General features: G+C 49.6%; 2 protein-coding genes across 2 annotated transcripts in view; one reads left to right on the top strand and one right to left on the bottom strand.

Annotated features, from left to right (window-relative positions):
- The window catches only part of LOC121859371, a 29,431-nt gene extending 27,760 nt beyond the window's left edge, over window positions 1–1,671 (bottom strand). Inside the window, exon 1 of the mRNA XM_042356147.1 lies at window positions 1,517–1,671. Coding sequence (XP_042212081.1) covers window positions 1,517–1,669 — 153 coding nt within the window. The 5' untranslated portion in view covers window positions 1,670–1,671. The remainder of the gene's footprint in view (window positions 1–1,516) is intronic.
- LOC121859369 overlaps window positions 1–24,490 on the top strand; it is a 532,182-nt gene that overhangs the window by 119,336 nt on the left and 388,356 nt on the right. The gene's annotated exons all lie outside the window — the stretch shown is intronic.

Below are 24,490 nucleotides of genomic sequence, written 5' to 3'. Positions count from 1 at the left end.
GAGAAGGTTATATAGGGTCCAGGGTGCACAGACAGAAGGATATAGAGACCAGGGTGCATAGACAAGAAGGTTATAGAGGTCCATGGTGCACAGACAGAAGGATATATAGAGGACCAGGGTGCACAGACAGAAGGATATAGAACGTCGGTGGACAGACAGAAGGATATAGAGGTGGTGCACAGAGAGAGGATATAGGGGTCAGGGTGCGCAGACAGAAGGATATAGAGGGGACCAGGGTGCACAGACAGAAGGATATAGAGGTCAGGGTGCACAGACAGAAGGATATAGAGGGCCAGGGTGCACAGACAGAAGGATATAGAGGCCAGGGTGCACAGACAGAAGGATATAGAACGTCAGGGTGCACAGACAGAAAGGTTATAGAGGTCCAGGGTGCACAGACAGAGGATATAGAGGACCAGGGTGCACAGACAGAAGGATATAGAGGCCAGGGTGCACAGACAAGGATATAGAGGGGAATGAGTGTACAGACAGAAGGATATATAGAGGTCAGTGTGCACAGAGAAGGATATAGAGGACCAGGGTGCACAGACAGAAGGATATAGGGCCAGGGTGCACAGACAGAAGGATATAGAGGGTCAGGGTGCACAGACAGAAGGATATAGAGGACCATGGTGCACAGACAGAAGGATATAGAGGACCAGGGTGCACAGACAGAAAGGATATAGAGGCCAGGGTGCGACAGAAGGATATAGAGGACCAGGGTGCACAGACAGAAGGTATAGGGTCCAGGGTGCACAGACAGAAGGTTATAGAAGGCCAGGGTGCATAGACAGAAGGATATAGAGGACCAGGGTGCACAGACAAGAAGGATATAGAGGTCAGGGTGCACAGACAGAAAGGATATAGGGCCAGGGTGCACAGACAGAAGGATATAGGGACCAGGGTGCACAGACAGAAGGATATAGGGTCAGTGTGCACAGACAGAAGGATATAGAGGGTCAGGGTGCAGACAGAAGGATATAGAGGACCAGGGTGCACAGACAGGGATATAGGGTCAGGTGCACAGACAGAAGGATATAGAGGACCAGGGTGCACAGACAGAGGATATAGAGGACCAGGGTGCACAGAGAGAAGGATATAGAGGACCAGGGTGCACAGACAGAGGATATAGAGGACCAGGGTGCACAGACAGAAGGATATAGAGGGCCAGGGTGCACAGACAAGAAGGATATAGAGGGCCAGGGTGCACAGACAGAAGGATATAGAGGACCAGGGTGCACAGACAAGGATATAGAGGACCAGGGTGCACAGACAGAAGGATATAGAGGACCAGGGGCGCACAGACAGAAGGATATAGAGGGTCAGGGTGCACAGACAGAAGGATATAGAGGGTCAGGGTGCGCAGACAGAAGGATATAGATGGCCAGGGTGCACAGACAGAAGGATATAGAGGGTGAGTGAGTGTACAGTCGTGAGTGTTCCACAGTGGTTTGTCAGGATTCATGGCAGATGTATAGTTCTGTGAGGAATAATGTGAGGCTGAGGAAGCACTAACCGAGGCGTGGTGGAGGTTCTTGGGCACACAGGCGGTGAGTGCGTAGATGGCCTGGCCACGGGCGTGCAGGAGGTCGTCCACCAGGTCTAGCTGAGTCAACTCCTCCACTAGACGGCTCACCATCACCTGGCCCTCGTGCGCCGGGTACAACATGTCTCCTGCAGCCACAACATAACACTTGGTTTATTCTATGGGTCTGTTTTAGAGACACTCATTGTGGGTGTGAGTATAGTTTAGTGCAGTGGTCCGGATGTTGCAGTTAATAGCTGTCACTACTGTAATACAGCAGTAAGCAGTTCCCTGGGTACAGTTTACGTGGCCGCGTTAAATAGTTATTATTAGTCTCGACATTTTACATAATACATGGAAATTAATATTAAACTCAGGGTAATAATACTGTACTGCACTGTACTGTACTGTAGTGGGTGACTCACCTGTGGTAAAGGAAGTGGGCAACATAAGGGAAGACTCTGCCGTCTCTTCTACCGCCTCGCTCCTCAACTGTCAAGAAACAAAACAGTCACCTTCCTCATACAGTACAGCACCTTGTTCTTGTTTACCACCAGCAGTACTGTGTGTGTGTGTGTGTGTGTGTGTGTGTGTGTGTATGGTTTATTAACATAGTTAGTTTGGCCAGGGCCTATATATTAATATAGGGGTTTTGTGCTTCACCAGGTGTTCGTAACTCAGCATTCAGGTGCTATAGTCTCCTCCTATACAAATTTTACTTGATGGAATAATAATATGGGTGAGAATTACTCCTCTCCCGACGGTAATGTGATCCCTCAACCCCTTCCAGCACAATGTTTTATTTGTTGTTTGTGTTGCAGCCTGTACTGTACTGTACTGTATTGTACTGTACTGTACACATACTGTACTATTACTGTACTGTACTCTACTGTACTATACAATGTTTATGGTTAAAACTTAGAGAACAGGAAAGGAATAATACAGATGTTATTGTGTCACAAGGTCTTCAAAGCTCAGCTTGGGGTCGTGATATTTCCTAATTTTTCAGAGTTGTAAAGCTTGGGTGACTTAATTAATTACATCTTGAAATGCAAATCTTTTTCTTCCACCTTCACCCGTCGATATTTAGTGATGGTGTTGAGGAGGCGGAGGAAGCGAGGCATGGTTACTTCTTAATTTATATGCTGAAAAATTCACGCTGGTAACCTGCATAAAGCGAGAGGGAAAGCGAGTGATGTTCATATATACCGTGTATGGCTGAGGACTTCCTCAGTGGGCATACCAGAAGGTGAGCAAAATGGTAATTTGCCGACAGATGACTTCCCTCTTAAATATATAAACTGATGAAGAAAAGAAATCGAGGGACAATAACGTATGTGTTTGCAAGACATTAATTTTCTCCCACCACTTTTATAGGTAGCGAGGTACGATACTCGCCTCTTATTGTAGGACGACTCCCACATTCACCTGCAGCCACTGTAACCATCACACTTTCCCGCGCCGCTACTGAGGAAGGAGGACGCGGAAGCACGGGGAGGGATTGTTCAAAACGTCATATAATCGTAAGGCGTGAAGAACACTATTACTGTGCTGTACCGTGAAGATTGTGGTCGTTGACGGGGAAGCAAGTTGTCGTTCACGCACTCCAACTTACCAACTTGTTTACTTCCTCTTGGACCTAAAACACCAAGATTGATGGTCGGGTGTACAGTATACAGTACACACCTGTACACTTTATCAAAAGATGTTCTTGTGCAGTCGTCAGTTGGATGATAAGAAGACGTTTTCAAGATAGTCTGCGGCCTTACTGCATTACTGTACTCTCGAGGAATAGTCCATCTGCAGAAGTCTGGCACCATAGCTGTTGTCCTTGAGATGAAAGTGTAGTGTTGTCCTTGAGATGAAAGTGTAGTGTTGTACTTGAGCTGAGAGTGTAGTTTTGTACTTGAGCTGAGAGTGTAGTGTTGTACTAAGTTGAGAGTGTAGTGTTGTACTTGAGCTGAGAGTGTAGTGTTGTCCTTGGCTGAGATTGTAGTGTTGTACTTGGTGAGAGTGTAGTGTTTGAGCTGAGAGTGTACTGTAGTGTTGTAGTGAACTGAGGGTGTAGTGTTGTACTAGAGCTGAGGTAGTGTTGTCCTAGAGCTAAGAGTGTAGCTGTTTTCTTTGAGCTGAGAGTGTAGTGTTGTCCCTAGAGCTGAGAGTGTAGTGTTGTACTTGAGCTGAGAGTGTAGTGTTGTCGTTGAGCTGGTATGCTGTTGACCCAGGCATGACTTACATGTAGTCTGATAAACAATATAACTGTGTGTGTGTGTGTGTGTGTGTGTGTGTGTGTGTGTGTGTGTGTGTGTGTGTGTGTGTGTGTAGTTTTCTCAGAATTTCACAGTTGGGTGGTGGCAGTAAGTGTAGTGACTCACCACGCACTACTGTACACTACTCGCTATTTGTGATCTGGGCTATTCTTCCTCTCGCAGTGTTTGATTACTTGTTATCATAATGTCTGCACATCATAGGCTGTGGACGTGAAGTTAGTCTCTCTCAATTCATTTTGTTACTGTCGCGTCTATTACCTTGCCTTGTTTGGTTTGTTTAACAGGTGACTAGGTCCACACGATAACCGTTGGTGCAAATCGCGCCAAAATTTACTAAGTGTTGCCTTGGTAAACAAGATTTGGGGGTCAGAGAGAACGCTGGAAATTTTTCTGGTTAGGAAATAAATTTGGTGAGCATTATGAAAAAGCTTTTCAGGGTTAAAACAATGACACTAGTCAGCCTTCAGCAGTGGCTACAATACCTTATATTACAGTAACAGCGTCTCTTGCTCGATGTTTACCCTGCCATGGTAACGGATGGTGGACAGGGTTTGTATCCCTTCGGATGATGTTCATTTGCTAACACTTTCTTTCACTAAAACCTCTTCTTGTTATGAGGCAGGGTGGGTGGCCGGGCGGGCCGGGCAGGTGCTACCTTTACTGCAGTGGGTTGCCTCGAAAAAAATACTCCCACTCCAGGGTTGTTTCATCATCGTAAGGCAGCCAAATGTGTACTGATATTGTTGATAGATGTGCTATAAAAGCTAAAATTATATTGAAATATCATAAGCAAAATTAAGATAACTAAATCGTTCTTCACGCAGTAATTTTTCTCATCTATGGCTCAATCACAACTTGTGACCAGATCAAAATGTTTCATGCCAGCCTACTTGGGACCACGGTATATTATGTAGTGACTGTTTTACTATTGGTCACATAAGAGCTTCAGTTTTGGTTTGGTCGTGTAAGAGCTTCGGTTTTTGTTTGGTCATGTAGGAGTTTCAGTTTTTGTTTGGTCGTCTAAGAGCTTCAGTTTTTGGTTCCTCGCATGAGAGCTACAGTTTTTGGTTGAGCGCGTAAGTACTTCAGTTTTTGTTTAGTCGTGTAAGAGCTTCAGTTTTTGTTTGCTCATGTAAGAGCTTCAGTTTTTGGTTGATCGTGTAATAGAGACTGAATGTGAAAAGGACCTGAGTGTGTATGTTGACAGCAGGAGTGGTCTCAGGCCCGTGTGAGAAGGTGAATCAGGCAAATAAATTATAAGGACGTTCACATATCTAGATGGTCCGTCCCTCGTGACGATCTTCAAGTAGGTGCTTCCCCGCCTGGAGTACTGGAGTACTATCTAGTCTCCAAGGTATGCTAGGGATTGGTGCCTGCACTTCGACGCCTCAGGTACCCAGAAAGATTAGAGCGCATGCTTAGTTTATACAACAGACGGGCAAGGGGTGACGTAATTGAGGAATATAAACACTTCAGAGAATTATACAACAGACGGGCAAGGGGTGACGTGGTGGGAGAAACACTTCAGAGACTAAGTCGAGTGTCCATACCTGGAGCTGGCGGACGCCGCCCCACAAAGGATCACAGCTCAAGGTTGAAGAAGCCACAAATCCAGAAAACTTTGAGGGCAAACATTTTCGAAGTGAGAGTTGTGAACTCTTAGAGCAATCTGCCAGAGAGTGTTGTGATGGCACCGAGTGTAAGCTCTTTCAAGACCAGACTTGACCGACACTGGAGCAGGTTCAGATACATTCAGGAGCCAGTACTTGCCAACGGTTTTGTATGAGAGGCGTGACCGATCCCTCACTCTGCTAAAGAACCGACTCCAGTGGTGAAGAGGATAAAAGCAAGAAATTAAAAAGTAGAGTTTCAGTTTGAATTGATCGTGTAAGAGCTTCCAGGAATTTTCAATATACACCTCTACTATAATTAAGCATATAAATATATATATCATATATATACTATATATATATATATATATATTCAAACCCCCCTCTCTGCACCCTTATACCACTTCAATACACCCACACTCACACTCACATCTTCCTCTACACCCACCTCCTCTACACCCACCCTCCTCTACACCCACACCTCTCCTAACTCCCCCCCTCTACACCCACCTCCTCTACACCCACCCTCCTCTACACACACCTCCTCTACACACACACCCTCCTCTACACCCACCCTCCTCTACCCACCCCCTCTCACCACCTCCTCTCACCCACCCTCCTCTCTACACCTCACACCACCCTCCTCCTCACCCTACCTCCTCTACACCCCTCTCCTCCCACCCCACCTCTCCCACCTCCCACCCCTCCCCCACACCCTCTCTACACCCCACCCCTCTCCCTCCTCTACACCCCACCTCACTCTCCACACCCACACCTCCTCTACACCCCACACTCCTCTACACCCTCACCTCCTCTACACCCCACCCTCCTCTACCCCACCCTCCTCTACCTCACCTCCTCTACACCTCCCACCCCACCTCTACACCTCCTCTACACCCCCTCCCTACACCCACCTCCCTCTCCCTCCCTCCTCTCTTACTCCTTTACACACCTCCTCCCACCCCCTCCCCTCCCCCACACCCCTCCTCTACACCCCCACCCTCCTCTACACCCACCTCCTCTCCCACACCCCCCTCCCACACCCCACACCCTCCTCTACACCCCCACACTCTCCCTATACACCCCCTCCTCTACACCCTCCTCTCACTACACCACACCCCACCTCTACACCCACCCTCCTCCTCCCACACCCTCCTCTACACCCCACACCCTCCTCTACACCCACCTCCTCTACCCACCTCCTCTCCAACCACACCCTCCTCTACACCCCTCCCTCTACACCCCACCTCCTCTACATCACCTCCTTACACCCCACCTCCCCTCTAAACCCTCACCCTCCTCTACCCACACCTCCTCTACACCTCACCCCTCCTCTACACCCCCTCCTCTACACCTCACCCTCCTCTACACCCACACCTCCTCACACCCCACCCCTCCTCTACACCTACACCTCCTCTACACCTCCCCCACACCTCCTCTACACCTCCCTCTACACCTCACCCTCTCCCCCTCTCACCTCCTCTACACCTACCCCTCCTCCCCCCTCCTCTACACCCCTCCTTTCACCCACCTCCTCTCCCACCCCACCTCCTCCTCTACACCTCACCTCCTCTACACCCCACACCTCCTTACACCCCCACCTCCTCCCACCCCTCCTCTACACCCCTCACCCTCCTCTACACCCTCCTCTCCCCTCCCCCTCCCTTGCAACCACACCCTCCTCTACACCCTCATCCTCCTCCACACCTTCTCTCTCCACCTCACCTCTACCCCTCTACCCCTCCTCTACCCCACACCCTCCTCTACACCTCACCCTCCTCTACACCCCACCTTCTCTACACCCCTCTCACCACCCCACCCCTCCTTTACCCCACCCCTCCTCTACCCCACCTCCTCTTCACCCCCTCTCCTAACCTCCTCTCCACCCCTCCCTCTACACCCACACCCTCCTCCCACCCACCTCCTCTACACCCCACACCCCTCCTCTACACCCCACCCCCTCCTCCCCTACACCTCACCCCTCCTCTACACCCCACCCCTCCCCTCTACCTACCTCTCTACACCTACCCCTCTCCCCACCCCTCCTCCTCCACCCATCACCCCTCCTCTACACCCCACCCTCCTCTAAACCACCTCCTCTACACCTCACCCTCCTCTACACCCCTCCCCCTCCTCTACACCCCACACACCCCTCCTCTACACCTCACCCTCCTCTACACCCCACCTCCCCTCACCACACCCTCCTCTACACCCTCACCCTCCTCTACACCCACCCCTCACTTTACCACCCTCACCTCCACACCCCCCTCACTCCACACCCCACCCCCTTACACCCCTCCTCTACACCCCACCACCTCTACCCACCCTCCTCTACACCCCTCACCCCTCCCCTCCCACCTACCCTCCTCTACACCCCTCTCCTCTACACTTACACCTCCTCTAACACCACACCCTCCTCTACACCCCACCCCTCTACCCCTCACCCCTCCCACCCCACCCCTCCTCCTACCACACCCACTCTTCACTTCCTCCTCTATACCCTCCCTCTCCCCCACACCCCTCCTCTACCCCCACCCCACCCCTCCTTTACACCCCTCCTCTACACCCTCACCCTCCTCTACACCCTCCCCACCCTCCTCTACACCCCACACCCTCCTCTACACCCCACACCCTCCTCTACACCCCCCTCCCTCTACACCCCTCACCCCTCCTCTACACCCCACACCCTCCCCTCCCTACCCCTCATCCTCCTCTACACCCCTAACCCTCCTCTACACCTCACCCTCCTCTACACCACCCTCTTCTACCTCACCTCCTCTACACCCACCCTCCTCTACACCTCCTCTACACCCCACACCCTCCTCTACACCCTCATCCTCCTCTACCTCCTCCCTCCCTACACCCTCACCCTCCTCTACCCCACCCTCCTCTACCCCTCACCTCCTCTACACCCCTTCCCTCCTCTCCTCTCACCTCCTCTTCCCCACCCTCCTCTACACCCCTCTCTCTACACCCCTCTCTACCTCACCTCCTCTACACCCACCCCTCCTCTACACCTCACCCCTCCTCTACACCCCCTCCTTTACCCCACCCCTCCTCTGCCCACACCCTCCTCTACACCTCACCCTCCTCTACACCCTCAACCTCTCTACACCCCACACCTCCTCCTACCTCACCTCCTCTACCTCTTACCTCCTCTACCCCTCCTTACACACACCTCCTCTACCCCTCCTTCACACCACCCCTCTACACCACACCACCCTCTCCACCCACCCTCCTCTACACCCACACCCTCCTCTACCCTCCACACCCTCCTCTACACCCACACCCACCTCTACCCTCTCCTCTACACCCCACACCCTCTCTACCCCACCCCTCCTCTACACCCCTTACCCTCCTCACCCTCCCCTCCTCTACACCCACCCTCCTCTACACCCACACTCCTCCCACCTACCCTCCTCTACACCTCACCCCTCCTCTACACCCCACCCTCCTCTACACCACCTCCTCTACACCCCTCCTCTACACCCCACCCACCTCTACCCCTCTCCTCTACACCCCACCTCCTCTACACCTCCCCTCTCTACACCCTCACCCTCCCTCTACCTCCCCTCCTACACCCCACCCTCCCCACCCCACCTCCTCTACACCTCACCTCCTCTACACCCCACCTCCCTCTACACCCCACCCCTCCCTCTACACCCCTCACCCTCCTCTACCCCCTCCCCCTCCTCTACACCTCCCCACCCTCCTCTCCCACCCCCCCCTCCCTCTACCCCCTCACCTCCTCTACACCTCCCCCTCCTCTACACCCCACCTCCTCCACCACACCCTCCTCTACACCCCCTCCTCCCCACCCCTCCCCCTCCTCCCCACACCCCTCCCCTCTACACCCCACCTCCTCTACACCCCACCCCTCCTCTCCCCCTCACCCTCCCTCTACACCCCTCCTCCCCTCCTCTACCCCTCCCCCTCCTCTACCCCCTCCCACCCCTCCTCTACACCCCACACCCTCCTCTACACCTCTCCTCTACACCCACCCCTCCTCTACACCCCACCTCCTCTACACCCCTCACCCCTCTACACCCCACCCCCCTCTACCCCCCTCTGCACCCACACCCTCCTCTACCCTCACCCTCCCTCTACACCCACCCACCTCTACACCCACCCTCCTCTACCTCTCCTCACCCCACCCTCCTTACACCACCCCCTCTCCCCCTCCCTCTATACCCACCCTCCTCCTACACCCTCACCTCCTCTACACCCCTCACCCCTCCTCCCCCCTCACCTTTACACCCACCCCCTTACACCCCTCCTCCTCTACCCACCCTCCTCTACCCCTCACCCCTCCTCTACCCCCTCCCCTCTACACCCCACCCTCCTCTACACCCCTCACCCTCCTCTACCCACCTCCTCCCACCCACCCCTCCTTTACCCCTCTCCCACCCCACACCCCTGTAGGCTTTTCCCCATCTAGTTATTATATATCTTATTTATATCACTTATGTTATTTGTATTATTTGTATTCGACCCATTTCAATTATGTAACTGTATATTTTTCAGCCTTCTGCTTAGCTCTTTCAATAAACCGTATTATTATTATTATTACCCACACCTCCTCTACACCTCACCTCCTCTCCCTCACCTTCTCTACCCACCTCCTCTACCTCACCCTCCTCTACACCCTCACCTCCTCTACACCCCTCACCCTCCTCTCTAACCCACACCCTACTACACCCCACCCCCACTACACTACATACGGTCCAGTAATCAGGCCATATACTAGTGAGAAACGACCGATAGCATTTCAGTTCACTTTATCTAACCCCTCCTCTCTCTCTCTCTCTCTCTCTCTCTCTCTCTCTCTCTCTCTCTCTCTCTCTCTCTCTCTCTCTCTACAGAACGACAGATAATAACGTTCAGGGTTGTGTTAGTGACTGTGGCACCATCAAGGTCGTGGTTTTGTTGTGCTGTGCCATACTGGGTGAGCTTTGCCTTCATACTGCTGAAAGTCCCATTAAACAGTCACCCTCCTGCCCCTCACCACTTCCCCTCCCCCTTACACACGCAGAAGCTGATACACCCACAAACTGGTAGTACACTCACACCCTTTACACACGGTAACACCAATAAATGTAAGTCTGTATATTTTCAGCCACCGGCTGCAACTCTATTAATAAACCGTTTATTATTATTATTATTATTATTATTATTATTATTATTATTATTATTATTATTATTATTATTATTATTATTATTATTATTATTATTATTATTATTATTATTATTATTATTATAATACTACTCCACTGTGTACTCGTTCTTGGTACTCACACACTCACACTCTCCGATTCATTTAATGGTGCATATAAATCGCTACGCACCTCCACTTGTACGCACTAGGGACGCTTGTGATCTTTGTACACGCTCGTGCGTGTATTGTACACCCACCAGCACGTGACGTGATAATGACGGTACTATGAGAGTGAGGGACTGATGCTGGGGAAAGTGAACCTGTTTATCATCCTAGTAACACATTCACGTGTGACAGTGCTAGTAACACATTCACGTGTGACAGTGCTAGTAACACCTTCATGTGTGACAGTGCTAGTACCACCATCATGTGTGACAGTGCTAGTAACACCATCATGTGTGACAGTGCTAGTACCACCATCATGTGTGACAGTGCTAGTACCACCATCATGTGTGACAGTGCTAGTAACACCATCATGTGTGACAGTGCTAGTACCACCATCATGTGTTACAGTGCTAGTAACACCATCATGTGTGACAGTGCTAGTACCACCATCATGTGTTACAGTGCTAGTAACACCATCATGTGTGACAGTGCTAGTACCACCATCATGTGTGACAGTGCTAGTACCACCATCATGTGGTACAGTGCTAGTACCACCATCATGTGTGACAGTGCTAGTACCACCATCATGTGTTACAGTGCTAGTACCACCATCATGTGTGACAGTGCTAGTACCACCATCATGTGTGACAGTGCTAGTACCACCATCATGTGTTACAGTGCTAGTAACACCATCGCGTGTGTTATAGTGTTGGTGTAACATGAAGTACTGTATCCAGGATGTTTGCGTTAAGAGACTGATAAAATACTACAAATGACAATGACAAGTACAGTTTTATCGCGATGCAAAGTCTTTGAATTAAAAACGCGAGTAGGAGTATCGGACCTGAGGCTTGTAGATGATAGTTACGGAGATTCTGACCAGGACAGAGAGGAGACATTGAACAGTTTCTTTTCCTCGATGTTCACAAGAGAGTATGCGAACAATCTTCCTGCATTTGAGGACGGACGGTTCAACACAGCACTGACCCACATTGTGTTCTCAGAAAAGGTTATAAGAAATAAACTGTCAAAGCTAAAGGTTCATAAGAGTCCCGGCCCTGACATGGTGCTTCCCAGTGTGCTAAGAGAGTTGTGCAACGAGCTTGCCGAGCCCTTGAAGATCATGTTCTGTAAATGCTTGGATGAGCAAAGGGTCCCCAGTGATTGGAAAATAGCTTATGTGAGTTCAATCTTCAAGAAGGCGATCCCACTCCATGAATAACTATAGACCAGTGAGCCTGACCACCATAGTATGTAAAGTACTTGAGAGCATTATAAGAGATGCTATGATGGAAAATCTACTACGAAACAGCCTTGTAAAGGACTGCCAACACCTGTTTTATGCCGGGACGCTCCTGCCTAACACAATTGCTCAAGGTACTGGATGGTTGCCCCCAAATTCTGGAACAGTATTGTAACATCGACAATATATACCTAGATTTTGCTGAAAATTAAACTGGAAGGATACGGGATTCGGGGAAGTGTCCTAGCGTGGATCGGTGACTTTCTCCATTATCGCATGCCGTATGTGGTGATTAATGACAGGAAATCGCCATGTGTACCCGTCACAAACGGGGTACCACAGGGCAGTGTATTGGGCCCGCTGTTGTTTGTTTGCTTCATAAATAACTTATTAGAAGCTGCACATTCCTCCATACAAATGTTTATGGATGATGCCAAGTTATTTCGGGAAATTAAGAATCAAGCAGACTGTGAAGAGCTGCAGAAGGATCTCTGTGAGCTTCATGAATGGTCGATGACATGGCTGCTAAGATTCAATGTCACGAAGTGTAAGAGGCTGCCCCTGGGACGTAACAACGATAAGGAGGCGTATCATATGTCCCAACGGGACGAAGAAGCTGCATTAATTGATAGTGAATGTGAAAAGGACCTAGGCGTGTATGTTGACAATGAGCTGAAGTTTTCAGGTCATTACGAGAAGGTGAATCAAGCAACTAAATTGTTAGTCTTACAAGAAAGTCGTTCAGAGATATAGATGGTCCGTCCCTCCTAACGATATTCAAAATTGAGGTGCTTCCTAGCCTGGAGTACTGTCACTCCGTCTGGTCCGCGAGGCATGCTCAGGACTGTCAGTTGATTGAAAATGTCCAAAGGAGGGCCACCAGACTGGTGCCAGCACTTCGGCAACTCAGCTACCCAAAGAGATTAGAGCGCCTGCAATTGCCTAGCTTATACTAAAGACGGGCAAGGGGTGACCTAATTGAGGTGTATAAACATCTCAAAGGACATTACTCAGTCGAGTGTCCTTACCTGGAGCTGGCGGACGCTCGCCCCACAAGGGATCAAAGCTTAAGGTTTAAGAAACAGAGTCCAGAAACTGTGAGGGGTAACTTTTTTAGAGTGTGAATTGTGAACTCTTGGAACAATCTGCCAGAGTGTTGTGACGGCTCCGAGTGTGAGCTATTTCAAGACCAGACTTGACAAACACTGGAGCAGGTTCAGATACACTCAGGAGCCAATGCAAGCCCAGTACTTGCCAACAGTGCTGAACAGAGACGTGACCGATCGCCGAAGCGGCTAATGAGCCGATCAGTGGTGAAGAGGATAAAAGTACAAACAAAAAACAATTTGATCGTGTGCCCAGAGCATCCCCCTCTAGCGTTAACAAAACTATATAATGAAATATAACAACCTAGAAAGTTGAGAGTATTTCGTATTCATAGGGATTCATTCCGAAATTGTCATCATCATCATCATTACTACCTGTTCAAATTAACTAGGGGACCGTATCACTACCTGTTAAGCACAGTAACAGTCGTGGCGATAATCAACAATACCGCCAACACTGCCAAACACAGCATCTGCCCTGGCCACACTAAAACAAACAGCGCCATGAACTCTGCCAGTGAGAACCTGCAGCCTGTTCCAGTCATAATTTTATGACGTTCTGGGAAAAACACTTTATGACGCCTCATTTCGTTTACTGCCGCTACATCCGTGTTCCAGCCACACCAGGCCGCTACATCCGTGTTCCAGCCACACCAGGCCGCTACATCCGTGTTCCAGCCACACCAGGCCGCTACATCCGTGTTCCAGCCACACCAGGCCGCTACATCCGTGATCCAGCCACACCAGGCCGCTACATCCGTGTTACAACCACACCAGGCCGTTACATCCGTATTTCAGCCACACCAGGCCGCTACATCCGTGTTACAACCACACCAGGCCGTTACATCCGTATTTCAGCCACACCAGGCCGCTACATCCGTGATCCAACTACACAAAAGCTGCCACATCCGTGATCCAGCCACACCAGGCCGTTATGATCCGTATTTCAGCCAAAACCAGGCCGCTACATCCGTGTTCCAGCTACACAAAGCCGCTACATCCGTGATCCAGCCACACCAGGCCGTTACATCCGTATTTCAGCCAAACCAGGCCGCCACATCCGTGTTCCAGCCACACAAAGCCGCTACATCCGTGATCCAGCCACACTGGGCCGTTACATCCGTATTTCAGCCAAACCAACATCCGTGTTCCAGGCCGCTATCCGCCAGATCTGCCACACCTGGTGGCCGTTACATCCGTGGCTTCAGCCAAACCAGGCCGCCACATCCGATCCAGCCACACCAGGCCGTTACATCCGTATTTCAGCCAAAGCGCTACAGATCCAGCCACACCGCCGTTACATCCGTGCGGCATCCGCAGTCCAGCTACACAAAGCCGCCACATCCGTGATCCAGCCACCACCAGGGGCCGTTACATCCGTATTTCAGCCAAACCAGGCCGCTACATCCGTGTTCCAGCACAAAGCCGCTACATCCGTGATCCAGCCACACCAGACCGTTACATTCCGGTATTTCAGCCAAACCAGGCCGCTACATCCGTGTTCCAGCTACACAAAGCTGCGTACATCCGTGATCCAGCCACACCAGGCCGTTATTACATCTGTGGTATTTCAGCCAAACCAGGCCGCTACATCCGTGTTCCAGCTACACAAAGCCGCACATCCGTGATCCAGCCACAACAGACCGTTACATCCGTATTTCAGGCTGTGGCCAGTTACATCCGTGTTCCAGCTACGTGCCGCGTTACATCCGTGATCCAGCCACACAGCTGTTACATCCGTTATCCGTGTTCCATCCGTATTTCCAGCCAAACCAGGCTCAGCCAAACCAGGCCACATATCCGTGTTCCAGCTACACAAAGCTGCCGCCAGCATCCGTGTTCCAGCCACACAAAATACATCCGTGATCCAGCCACACCCAGGCCGCGCCAGCATCCGTATTTCAGCCAAACCAGGCCGCTACATCCGTGTTCCAGCTACACAAAGCCGCCACATCCGTGATCCAGCCACACCACAGCCGTTACATCCGCATTTCAGCCAAACCAGGCCACCATCCAGTGTTCCAGCACACAAAGCCGCACATCCGTGATCCAGCCACACCAGGCCGTTACATCCGTATTTTTCAGCCACATCCGTGTTCCAGCCACAGGCCGCTACATCCGTGACCAGCCACACCAGACCACATCCATTTCAGCCAAACCAGGCCGCTACATCCGTGTTCCAGCCACACAGCCGCTACATCTGTGATCCAGCCACACCAGGCCGTTACATCCGTATTTCAGCCAAACCAGGCCGCCACATCCGTAACCCAGCGGTGCCGCTACATCCGTGATCCAGCCACACCAGGCCGTTACAGAGATTTCAGCCAAACCAGGCCGCTACATCCGTGTTCCAGCCACACGTGCCGATCCAGATCCACACCAGGCCGTTACATCCATCCAGCCAAACCAGGCCGCTACATCCGTGTTCCAGGCCAGGATCCAGCCACACCAGGCCGTTACATCCGTATTTCAGCCAAACCAGCCGCATCCGTTGCCACACAGCCGCACATCCAGGATCCAGCCACCAGGCCGCATCGTATCCAGCCAAACCAGGCCGCTACATCCGTGTTCCAGCTAACCAAAGTGCCGCACATCTGTGATCCAGCCACACCAGGCCGTTATCCTGCATCCAGCCACCAGGCCGCTACATCCAGATCCAGCCATTGCCATAGATCCAGCCATACACCAGGCCGTTACATCCGTCAGCCAAACCAGGCTGCCACATCTGTGTTCCAGCTACACAAAGTGCGCTACATCTGTGATCCAGCCAAACCAGGCTGCTACATCCAGAGGGTTCAGCACAAAAGGCCATAATAGATGGTACACAACACAAAGTATAGTGTCGGGCACAGGAGATGGTATACAACACAAGTATAATGTCGGGCACAATAGATGGTATACAACACAAGTATAGTGTTGGACACAGGAGAAGGTATACAACACAAGTATAGTGTCGGGCACAAGAGATGGTATACAACACAAGTATAGTGTCGGGCACAATAGATGGTATACAACACAAGTATAGTGTCGGGCACAAGAGATGGTATACAACACAAGTATAGTGTCGGGCACAATAGATGGTATACAACACAAGTATAGTGTTGGACACAGGAGAAGGTATACAACACAAGTATAGTGTCGGGCACAATAGATGGTATACAACACAAGTATAGTGTTGGACACAGGAGAAGGTATACAACACAAGTATAGTGTTGGGCATAATAGATGGTATACAACACAAATATAGTGTTGGACACAGAGAGGTAAACACAAGTATAGTGTTGGGCACAAGAGATGGTATACAACACAAGTATAGTGTTGGGCACAAGAGACGGTATACAACACAAGTATAGTGTTGGGCACAAGAGATGGTATACAACACAAGTATAGTGTTGGGCACAAGAGACGGTATACAACACAAGTATAATGTCGGGCACAATAGATGGTACAGGCAGTAACGTGTTAAACTAAAAGTAATAATGGCAACTGTCAGGTGAAGATGCGGAACAAAAGGTGGGAGTGACAAGGCACAGAGAGACAGCAGGTGTGGAGGTGTGGTGGGGATAGCATGGGCCAGCTGTCGTGACACCACCGTCTGGACGATACACGAAGCAGGAAAGGCAGCTAATTCCTGAGTTTCTGGTAATGATGAGGAGGAGCAAGCAACACTCGGCCTCCCTCTTGAGGAATGACTCAGATTTCTTGACAAACGTGTTGCGGCTACGCCACTCACAAAACTATGGACGTGTAGTGCATTATGGTAACTCGCCGGGTCTCCTACCAGCGAACCTTGGCTAACACCTTGTGGCATAGGGAAGGCCTGTATAGGCCACCTGAGGAAGATGAGAACGGAGAAGCCTAACTTCAGTGTGTGTGTGTGTGTGTGTGTGTGTGTGGTGAACTAATAAATTAGATTTTAAATTTTCCCGCGGACAACAGCTAGTATATTGTGCACTCTTTACTCATCTAATGAGCGTTAGGTAACACGGATTACAGAGCAGAGGTCATGACCACCTTACCAACCAGACCACCACCTTACCATGTTTTAAGAAGAATGTTGTGTAAGAGGACCGCGAGACTCAGGATCCACAACAAAGGGGGAAAGTGCTGAGAGAGAGAGAGAGAGAGAGAGAGAGAGAGAGAGAGAGATAAATGACTGCAGAGAGCGACAGTGGGGATCTAATCAACCAGGGGAAACACACACACACGGACGACGAGTATTTTGCCGTATCTTCCGACGGAAGTATCATCAGGAAACAAACAAAATTGGAGAGATAACGAGACGATCAGGTAAGAGGAGTAGAATGAGGGCGGCGGCAGGAGGGGTACAGTGTGATCCCCACAACCGTCACACATCCGTTTATACACACCGGCACCCTCACCAACTCCTGCCTGCTAGACAATGAAAAGGGCTTTTGAAAGGCTCGTTGGAGTTAGGGGTGGGCGTGAGAGAATTGGAGTGGGCGTGGGAGAGTCTGGGTGGGCGTGGGAGGATCTGGGTGGGCGTGGGAGAGTCTGGGTGGCCGTGGGAGGGAACGTGAACGTGGGTGACACGCCAGTATTAGCCAACCGTAACGGATTGTGGTAAAGCGCTCCTGATGGCAGAGCACCACCAGTCACTGTTCCTCTCTCTATCTGTTGTAGTGACACACACACACACACACACACCTTTCTCCTCCTTGTATACACCCTTGTAATTTTGGAGAGAAAGTGTTATCCTGGCCACAATAGAAGGAATTCTCTTACACGTCTGAATTACTGCGCATTATCTTCTTCCTGCTGAACAGTTCTGGTGCGCCTCGCAGATCAGATCATTGTTGGCTCACATAATGGCAGTATTGTGTGACGTAACACCACAACAATCACTTATCATTCACTAGGCATGATCCGCTTCTGCTGTTGCTCGCTCGTGCCCTAACTCCGCCCTCATATTACTTTTGTCATCTCTCTTCGTGCTACAAAAATACATATGTAATCCGATGATGTGCAGTGTGGCGCCTAGCTGGTCACGCTCTCCCTCTACCACCAGCACCCCTCACTTTCCCGCGTAAACTTACCAATTGCGTCATCATGTTTCCCCGTCAACGTTAACTGATAATTTTCTATGGTGAAGTAATTCTGGACTGTGGGCAGCCTAGTGGTAATATTTATCAATAACTATGGATAGTACTTTATAGATGCTGTTTTACTTGTTTTTCTTGTGTACAAACGTCTTCTAGTCCTGTGTATGATTCCTCAATATACGGACCTGGAGGCTATAGGATGACATTTCCTCCCAGTTTAGTGCTGAATTATTCACAATGATACGTTAATCTCAACTTGCCTGTGTTGAAACGACATGATAATAAGAAGGTGAACGCATGTGTTCAAGCGTAGTATAGCTCTAGCTACTGCGGTGACGTCATCTGGCAGCCCTCACCTGTTGGTTGGATAAATAACCTCATGACGGAACTTATGACGTAACCTTACCGTCGAGCTGGCTTAATGTTAGTTTTGTCTCCCAGTAGTGGAAACGACACATTGTTTGGAGTTGGGTTATATCTACGGAACTGTACTGTAGTGAGATGTTGTGCATTTGTCATTACAGTACTGTATTGGGTATTACAGCAAGTACGCTCGTTAAGACTAAACTCCGGGGTCAAGAATATTTATTGTAGGAAGTTGAAATTCACAGGAAATATGCTATAAGAACACCAATAGTATATTAAGGTGGATAAAAGGTGGTCACAGATGATATGAAACTAATTTAACATGGACATTTATACAACATTGGCTCAACACACTGAAGTGACATTTTCTGTTTGATTGAAATAGAAGTAGTAGTAGTTGTTGTTGTTGTTGATGTAAGGAGACAAAGGAAAATAAATAATAATAATAATAATGATAATAATAATAATAATAATAATAATAATAATAATAATAATAATAATAATAATAATAATAATAATAATAATAATAATAATAATAATAATAATAATAATAATAATAATAATAATATTAATAATAGATCATTAGGGAAACAAGATGTACTGAAGTGAAACATAAAATTAAAAGAATGAAATAAGTTAGATGCTATTAAAGAGTAGATGACAGAACTTTCCCTCAGAGAATATTATAATTTCTTCTCACGAGCGCAAGAAGAGGCCAGACAGGTGTCGTTATCGTATCCATTCACCAACACGTATAAATAACATCCTTAAGGAAGCCATTTGAAGCAGAGTGTTTTGAACTGCTGGCAGGAAGTTTACACACATGATCTTTAATTCAGTGATCAGGAAGTTTACACACATGATCTTTAATTCAGTGATCAGAAAGTTTACACACATGATCTTTAATTCAGTGATCAGGAAGTTTACACACATGATCTTTAATTCAGTGATCAGAAAGTTTACACACATGATCTTTAATTCAGTGATCAGAAAGTTTACACACATGATCTTTAATTCAGTGATCAGGAAGTTTACACACATGATCTTTAATTCAGTGATCAGGAAGTTTACACACATGATCTTTAATTCAGTGATCAGGAAGTTTACACACATGATCTTTAATTCAGTGAGTAACTTTTTTCTTATTGACCAAAGAAATACGAAGCGGACGCCCAGGCAAATTAGGAGAAAGTGGAGACAGAAAAGGCAGGGGGAGAGTTCATCATGGTGGGTGCGTATGTTCATCATGGTGGATGTGTATGTTCATCATGGTGGGGGTGTATGTTCATCATGGTGGATGTGTATGTTCATCATGGTGGGTGTGTATGTTCATCATGGTGGATGTGTATGTTCATCATGGTGGGGGTGTATGTTCATCATGGTGGGTGTGTATGTTCATCATGGTGGGTGTGTATGTTCATCATGGTGGATGTGTATGTTCATCATGGTGGGGGTGTATGTTCATCATGGTGGGGGTGTATGTTCATCATGGTGGATGTGTATGTTCATCATGGTGGAAGTGTATGTTCATCATGGTGGATGTGTATGTTCATCATGGTGGATGTGTATGTTCACCATGGCGGTGTGTATGTTCATCATGGTGGGGGTGTATGTTCATCATGGTGGGGTGTGGCTATGTTCACCATGGCGGGTGTGTATGTTCATCATGGTGGATGTGTATGTTCATGTGTATGTCATCATGGTGGTGTGTATGTTCATCATGGTGATGTGTATGTTCACCATGGCGGGTGTATGTTCATCATGGTGGATGTGTGGTTCACCATGTGTGTATGTTCATGTGGTCACGGGTGGTGGGGTTGTGGTTGTGACGGTGGTGGGGTTGTGGTTGTGACGGTGGGGGTGGGGTTGTGGTTGTGACGGGTGGTGGGGTTGTGGTTGTGACGTTGTGGTTGTATGAGGTTGTGGTGGATGGGTGTGGTTGTGACGGGTGGTGGGTTGTGGTTGTGACGGTGTACGGTGGTGGGGTTGTGGTGGGTGGTGGGGTTGTGGTTGTGACGGATAAGTGGTGGGGTTGTGGTTGTGAGTGTGCTTGGTGACGGGTGGTGGGGTTGTGGTTGTGACGGATGGGGGGGGTGTTGGTTGTGATTTGTGACGGGTGGTGGGGTTGTGGTGGGTGGTGGGGTTGTTGTGTGACGGGTGGTGGGGCTGTGGTTGTGACGGATGGTGGGGTTGTGGTTGTGACGGGTGGTTGGGTTGTGGTTGTGACGGATGGTGGGGTTGTGGTTGTGACGGGGTGGGTTGTGGTTGTGACGGGTGGTGGGGTTGTGGTTGTGACGGGTGGTGGGGTTGTGGTTGTGACGGGTGGTGGGTGTGGTTGTGGTTGTGGTTGTGACGGATGGTTGGGTTGTGGTGGTGTGGTGGTGTGTTGTGGTTGTGACGGTGGTATGTGGTTGTGACGGGTGGTGGGTTGTGGTTGTGACGGTGGTGGGTGTGGCTGTGACTGGGGCGGGTGGTGACGGGTGGTGGGGTTGTGGTTGTGACTGGTGGTGGGGTTGTGGTTGTGACGGTGGTGGGTTGTGGTTGTGACGTGGTGGGGTTGTGGTTGTGACGGGTGGGGTTGTGGTTGTGACGGGTGGTGGGTTGTGGTGGGGCTGGTGGGGTGGTGTGGTTGTGACGGGTGGTGGGGTTGTGGTTGTGACGGATGGTGGGGTTGTGGTTGTGACGGTGGTGGGGTTGTGTGACGGATGGTTGGGTTGTGGTTGTGACGGTGGGGTTGTGGTTGTGGTGGTGGTGGGGTTGTGGACGGTGGGGTTGTGGTGGTGGTGGGGGGTTGCTTGTGTTGTGACGGGTGGTGGTTGTGGTGTGACAGGGTTGTGGTTGGTGACTGGTGGGGTTGTGGTTGTGACGGGTGGTGGGGTTGTGGTTGTGACGTGGTGGTGGTGGGACGGGTGGTGGGCTGTGGTTGTGACGGGTGGTGGGGGTGTGACGAGTGGTGGGGCTGTGGGGTGGTGGGTGTGGTGCGGTGGGTTGTGGTTGTGACGGATGGTGGGGTTGTGTGGTTGTGACGGGTGGTGGTGGGGTTGTGTGGGGGTTGTGGTTGTGACGGGTGGGGTTGTGGTTGTGACGGGTGGTGGGGTTGTGGTTGTGACGGTGGTGGGGTTGTGGTTGTGACTGTGGGTCCAGCGGTGGGGTTTGTACCAGACCGGTGGGGTTGTGGTTGTGACGGTGGTGGGGTTGTGGTTGTGACGGGTGCGGGGTGTGGTTGTGGTGTACCAGGTGGTGACGGGTGGTGGGTGTGGTTGTGACGGATGGGTGGGTTGTGGTTGTGACATGGTGGGGTTGTGGTTGTGACGACGGTGGACACGAATTGGTGGGGTTGTGGTTGTGACGGGTGGTGGGGTTGTGGTTGTGACGGGTGGGGTTGTGGTTTGTGTGGGTGGGTGTTGTGGTGGGGTTGTGGGGTGGTGTTGTGGTTGTGACGGGTGGTGGGGGGGGTTGTGGTTGTGACGGATGGTGGGGTTTGTGGTTGTGACGGATGGTGGCGATCTAGGAGAACATTGGTATTCGTCACCAACGTTATTGTCATGTGACTTAGGGAACACGCAAGAGTGTGTGTGTGTGTGTGTGTGTGTGTGTGTGTGTGTGTGTGTGCAGTGTGTGTTTTTCCTTGTGTGTGTGTTGTGTAATTTCCTGAGTGTGTGTGTGTGTGTGTGTGTGTATGTGTGTGTGTATTTATCTGTCCTTGTGTGTGTGTGTGTGTGAGTGTGTTTATCTTCCCTGTGTGTGTGTGTTGTGTCCTTGAGAATTTGTGTGTGTGTGTGTGTGTGTGTGTGTGTGTGTGTGTGTGTGTGTGTGTTTAACTTCCCTTGTGTGTGTGTTGTGTAATTTCCCTTGAATGTGTGTGTGTGTGTGTGTGTGTGTCATCTTACCTCGTGTGCGTATGGTGTGGTGTGCGTGGGGCGGGCACCTGTACATAACATGATGTACACCGCCCACCTCACACTCCATTCTCTGGCCTTCCACCATCCTGCTGCTGTCTGGAGTCCTGTGGAGGTGTTAGGGGTCCTGCCGTGATGCTAGGGGTCCTTTAGGGGAGTTAGGAGTTCTGTGGAAGTGTTTGGGGTCCTGTGGACATCCTCCGAAGACTTTGGGCTGTATGAGGTTGTGGCGGGTTTTGAGTAGTAAGTATCAAGACCTGAGACTGGCCACGCTGTCACTGCCTTAAAACACTTGTTATGCTGCATCAGGCTTCACTGAGTGTGTACCAACACTCACTCTGCCATCAGTCATATTAAGATAATATTACAGATACAACACAGCATAAGTTCTTGAAGCGCTCACTGGAATTGATAATAATACTGTATAAGTATTTTAAATAATAAACTAATTGGCCTGTTTTATGTGTCCACACAAGAGCCAAGTCAGTGTTGTACAGTACAGTACTACCTTCTCTCACGAGGACTAGCGGAACTATGGGCAGAATCTTTTCACCTTGCTCCCCGTCCCCAGCCAGGTGAGAGTAATGAGCCGCTCTAGCTGTCAAGATCGTGAGAGTTAGTGTACGATCCGTGTAGCGGTTCATGACGCCAGGATTGTGAGAGTCAAGTGTTTGTGGTCTCACTCATGAGTGTACGGTAATGACTGTTGTGGTTCAAGTGGTTCTTGTAAAATGCCGTAACTTGTGTGTCCTTCACCCACCAATAATACAGGACCGTCCACTCTAAGGCTGTGACTTCAGGAAAGCTTTTAGGTATTGTTAATTTAGAAATATGACGATATAGTCAGGTGTTGCTGTGCTAATTAGGAGACCTTGGGAGTCGGTGACAACGTTACGTAAGGTCGTATCACGTTCCCGAAAGTGGGCCGCGAAGACAGTTGTTTGTTGAGCCATTCATGATTGTGCAACAACTGCCTGTTTTAAGCAGGTGAGTACTGTACTGTACACGTGGTGTACTGTTATTTCAGAGGACGGATTACTTTATTAGTTAGTAGGAAGTGCATACACTGGATACCTTTAAAATCATACTAACTTGGGTGCTACTATAATATGCGGTCTACCAAGCTGGAGTTACTATAGTATGCGGTCTACTGAGCTGGAGTTGTGTCTACCGGAATATTTACACTGTAGCATCCATTTACCCAACCTAAACCAGGTTAGGTTAGATGAGGATCGGTTAAGATGTATTAGATTAAGTTAGGTTAGGTTTGGTTAATAGACGCTCCAGTGTAAATATTCCGGTAGACCAACTAAGACCGCATCCAGCTCGGTAGACCGCATCCAGCTCGGTAGACCGCATCCAGCTCGGTAGACCGCATCCAGCTTGGTTGACCGTATCCGACTTGGAAGACCGCATACTATAGTAGCACCCTATCTTGTTTCTGTGCAGAGGAAAACTTTGTTGTTTATGTGTTGTCAGTAAAGATCATTACACGGGGCCACGGGGCAGGTCACTTATATGTGAAATATTATATCAGTGACTCACCTTGTAACTGAACCTTAAATTTTAATGCAGTAGTGTGGTGCTGCTACACTACTGCCACACTATTACTGTACAACCATACTGTGGCTACCACACTTACTGTACAAGCACACTGTTACTACCACACTTACTGTACAACCACTGTTACTGCCACACTGTTACTACCACACTTACTGTACAACCACTGTTACTGCCACACTGTTACTACCACACTTACTGTACAACCACTGTTACTGCCACACTGTTACTACCACACTTACTGTGCAACCACTGTTACTGCCACACTGTTACTACCACACTTACTGTACAACCACTGTTACTGCCACACTGTTACTACCACATTTACTGTACAACCACTGTTACTGCCACACTGTTACTACCACATTTACTGTACAACCACTGTTATTGCCACAGTTACTACCACACTTACTGTACAACCACTGTTACTGCCACACTGTTACTACCACACTTACTGTACAACCACTGCTACTGCCACACTGTTACTACCACACTTACTGTACAACCACTGTTACTGCCACACTGTTG

This window comes from Homarus americanus, unplaced genomic scaffold (genome assembly GCF_018991925.1).
Source record: "Homarus americanus isolate GMGI-L3 unplaced genomic scaffold, GMGI_Hamer_2.0 scaffold7626, whole genome shotgun sequence".
NCBI lineage: Eukaryota > Metazoa > Arthropoda > Malacostraca > Decapoda > Nephropidae > Homarus > Homarus americanus.
The sequence above is the reverse complement of the archived record's forward strand: the minus strand, read 5'-3'. Positions and strand labels throughout refer to the sequence as shown.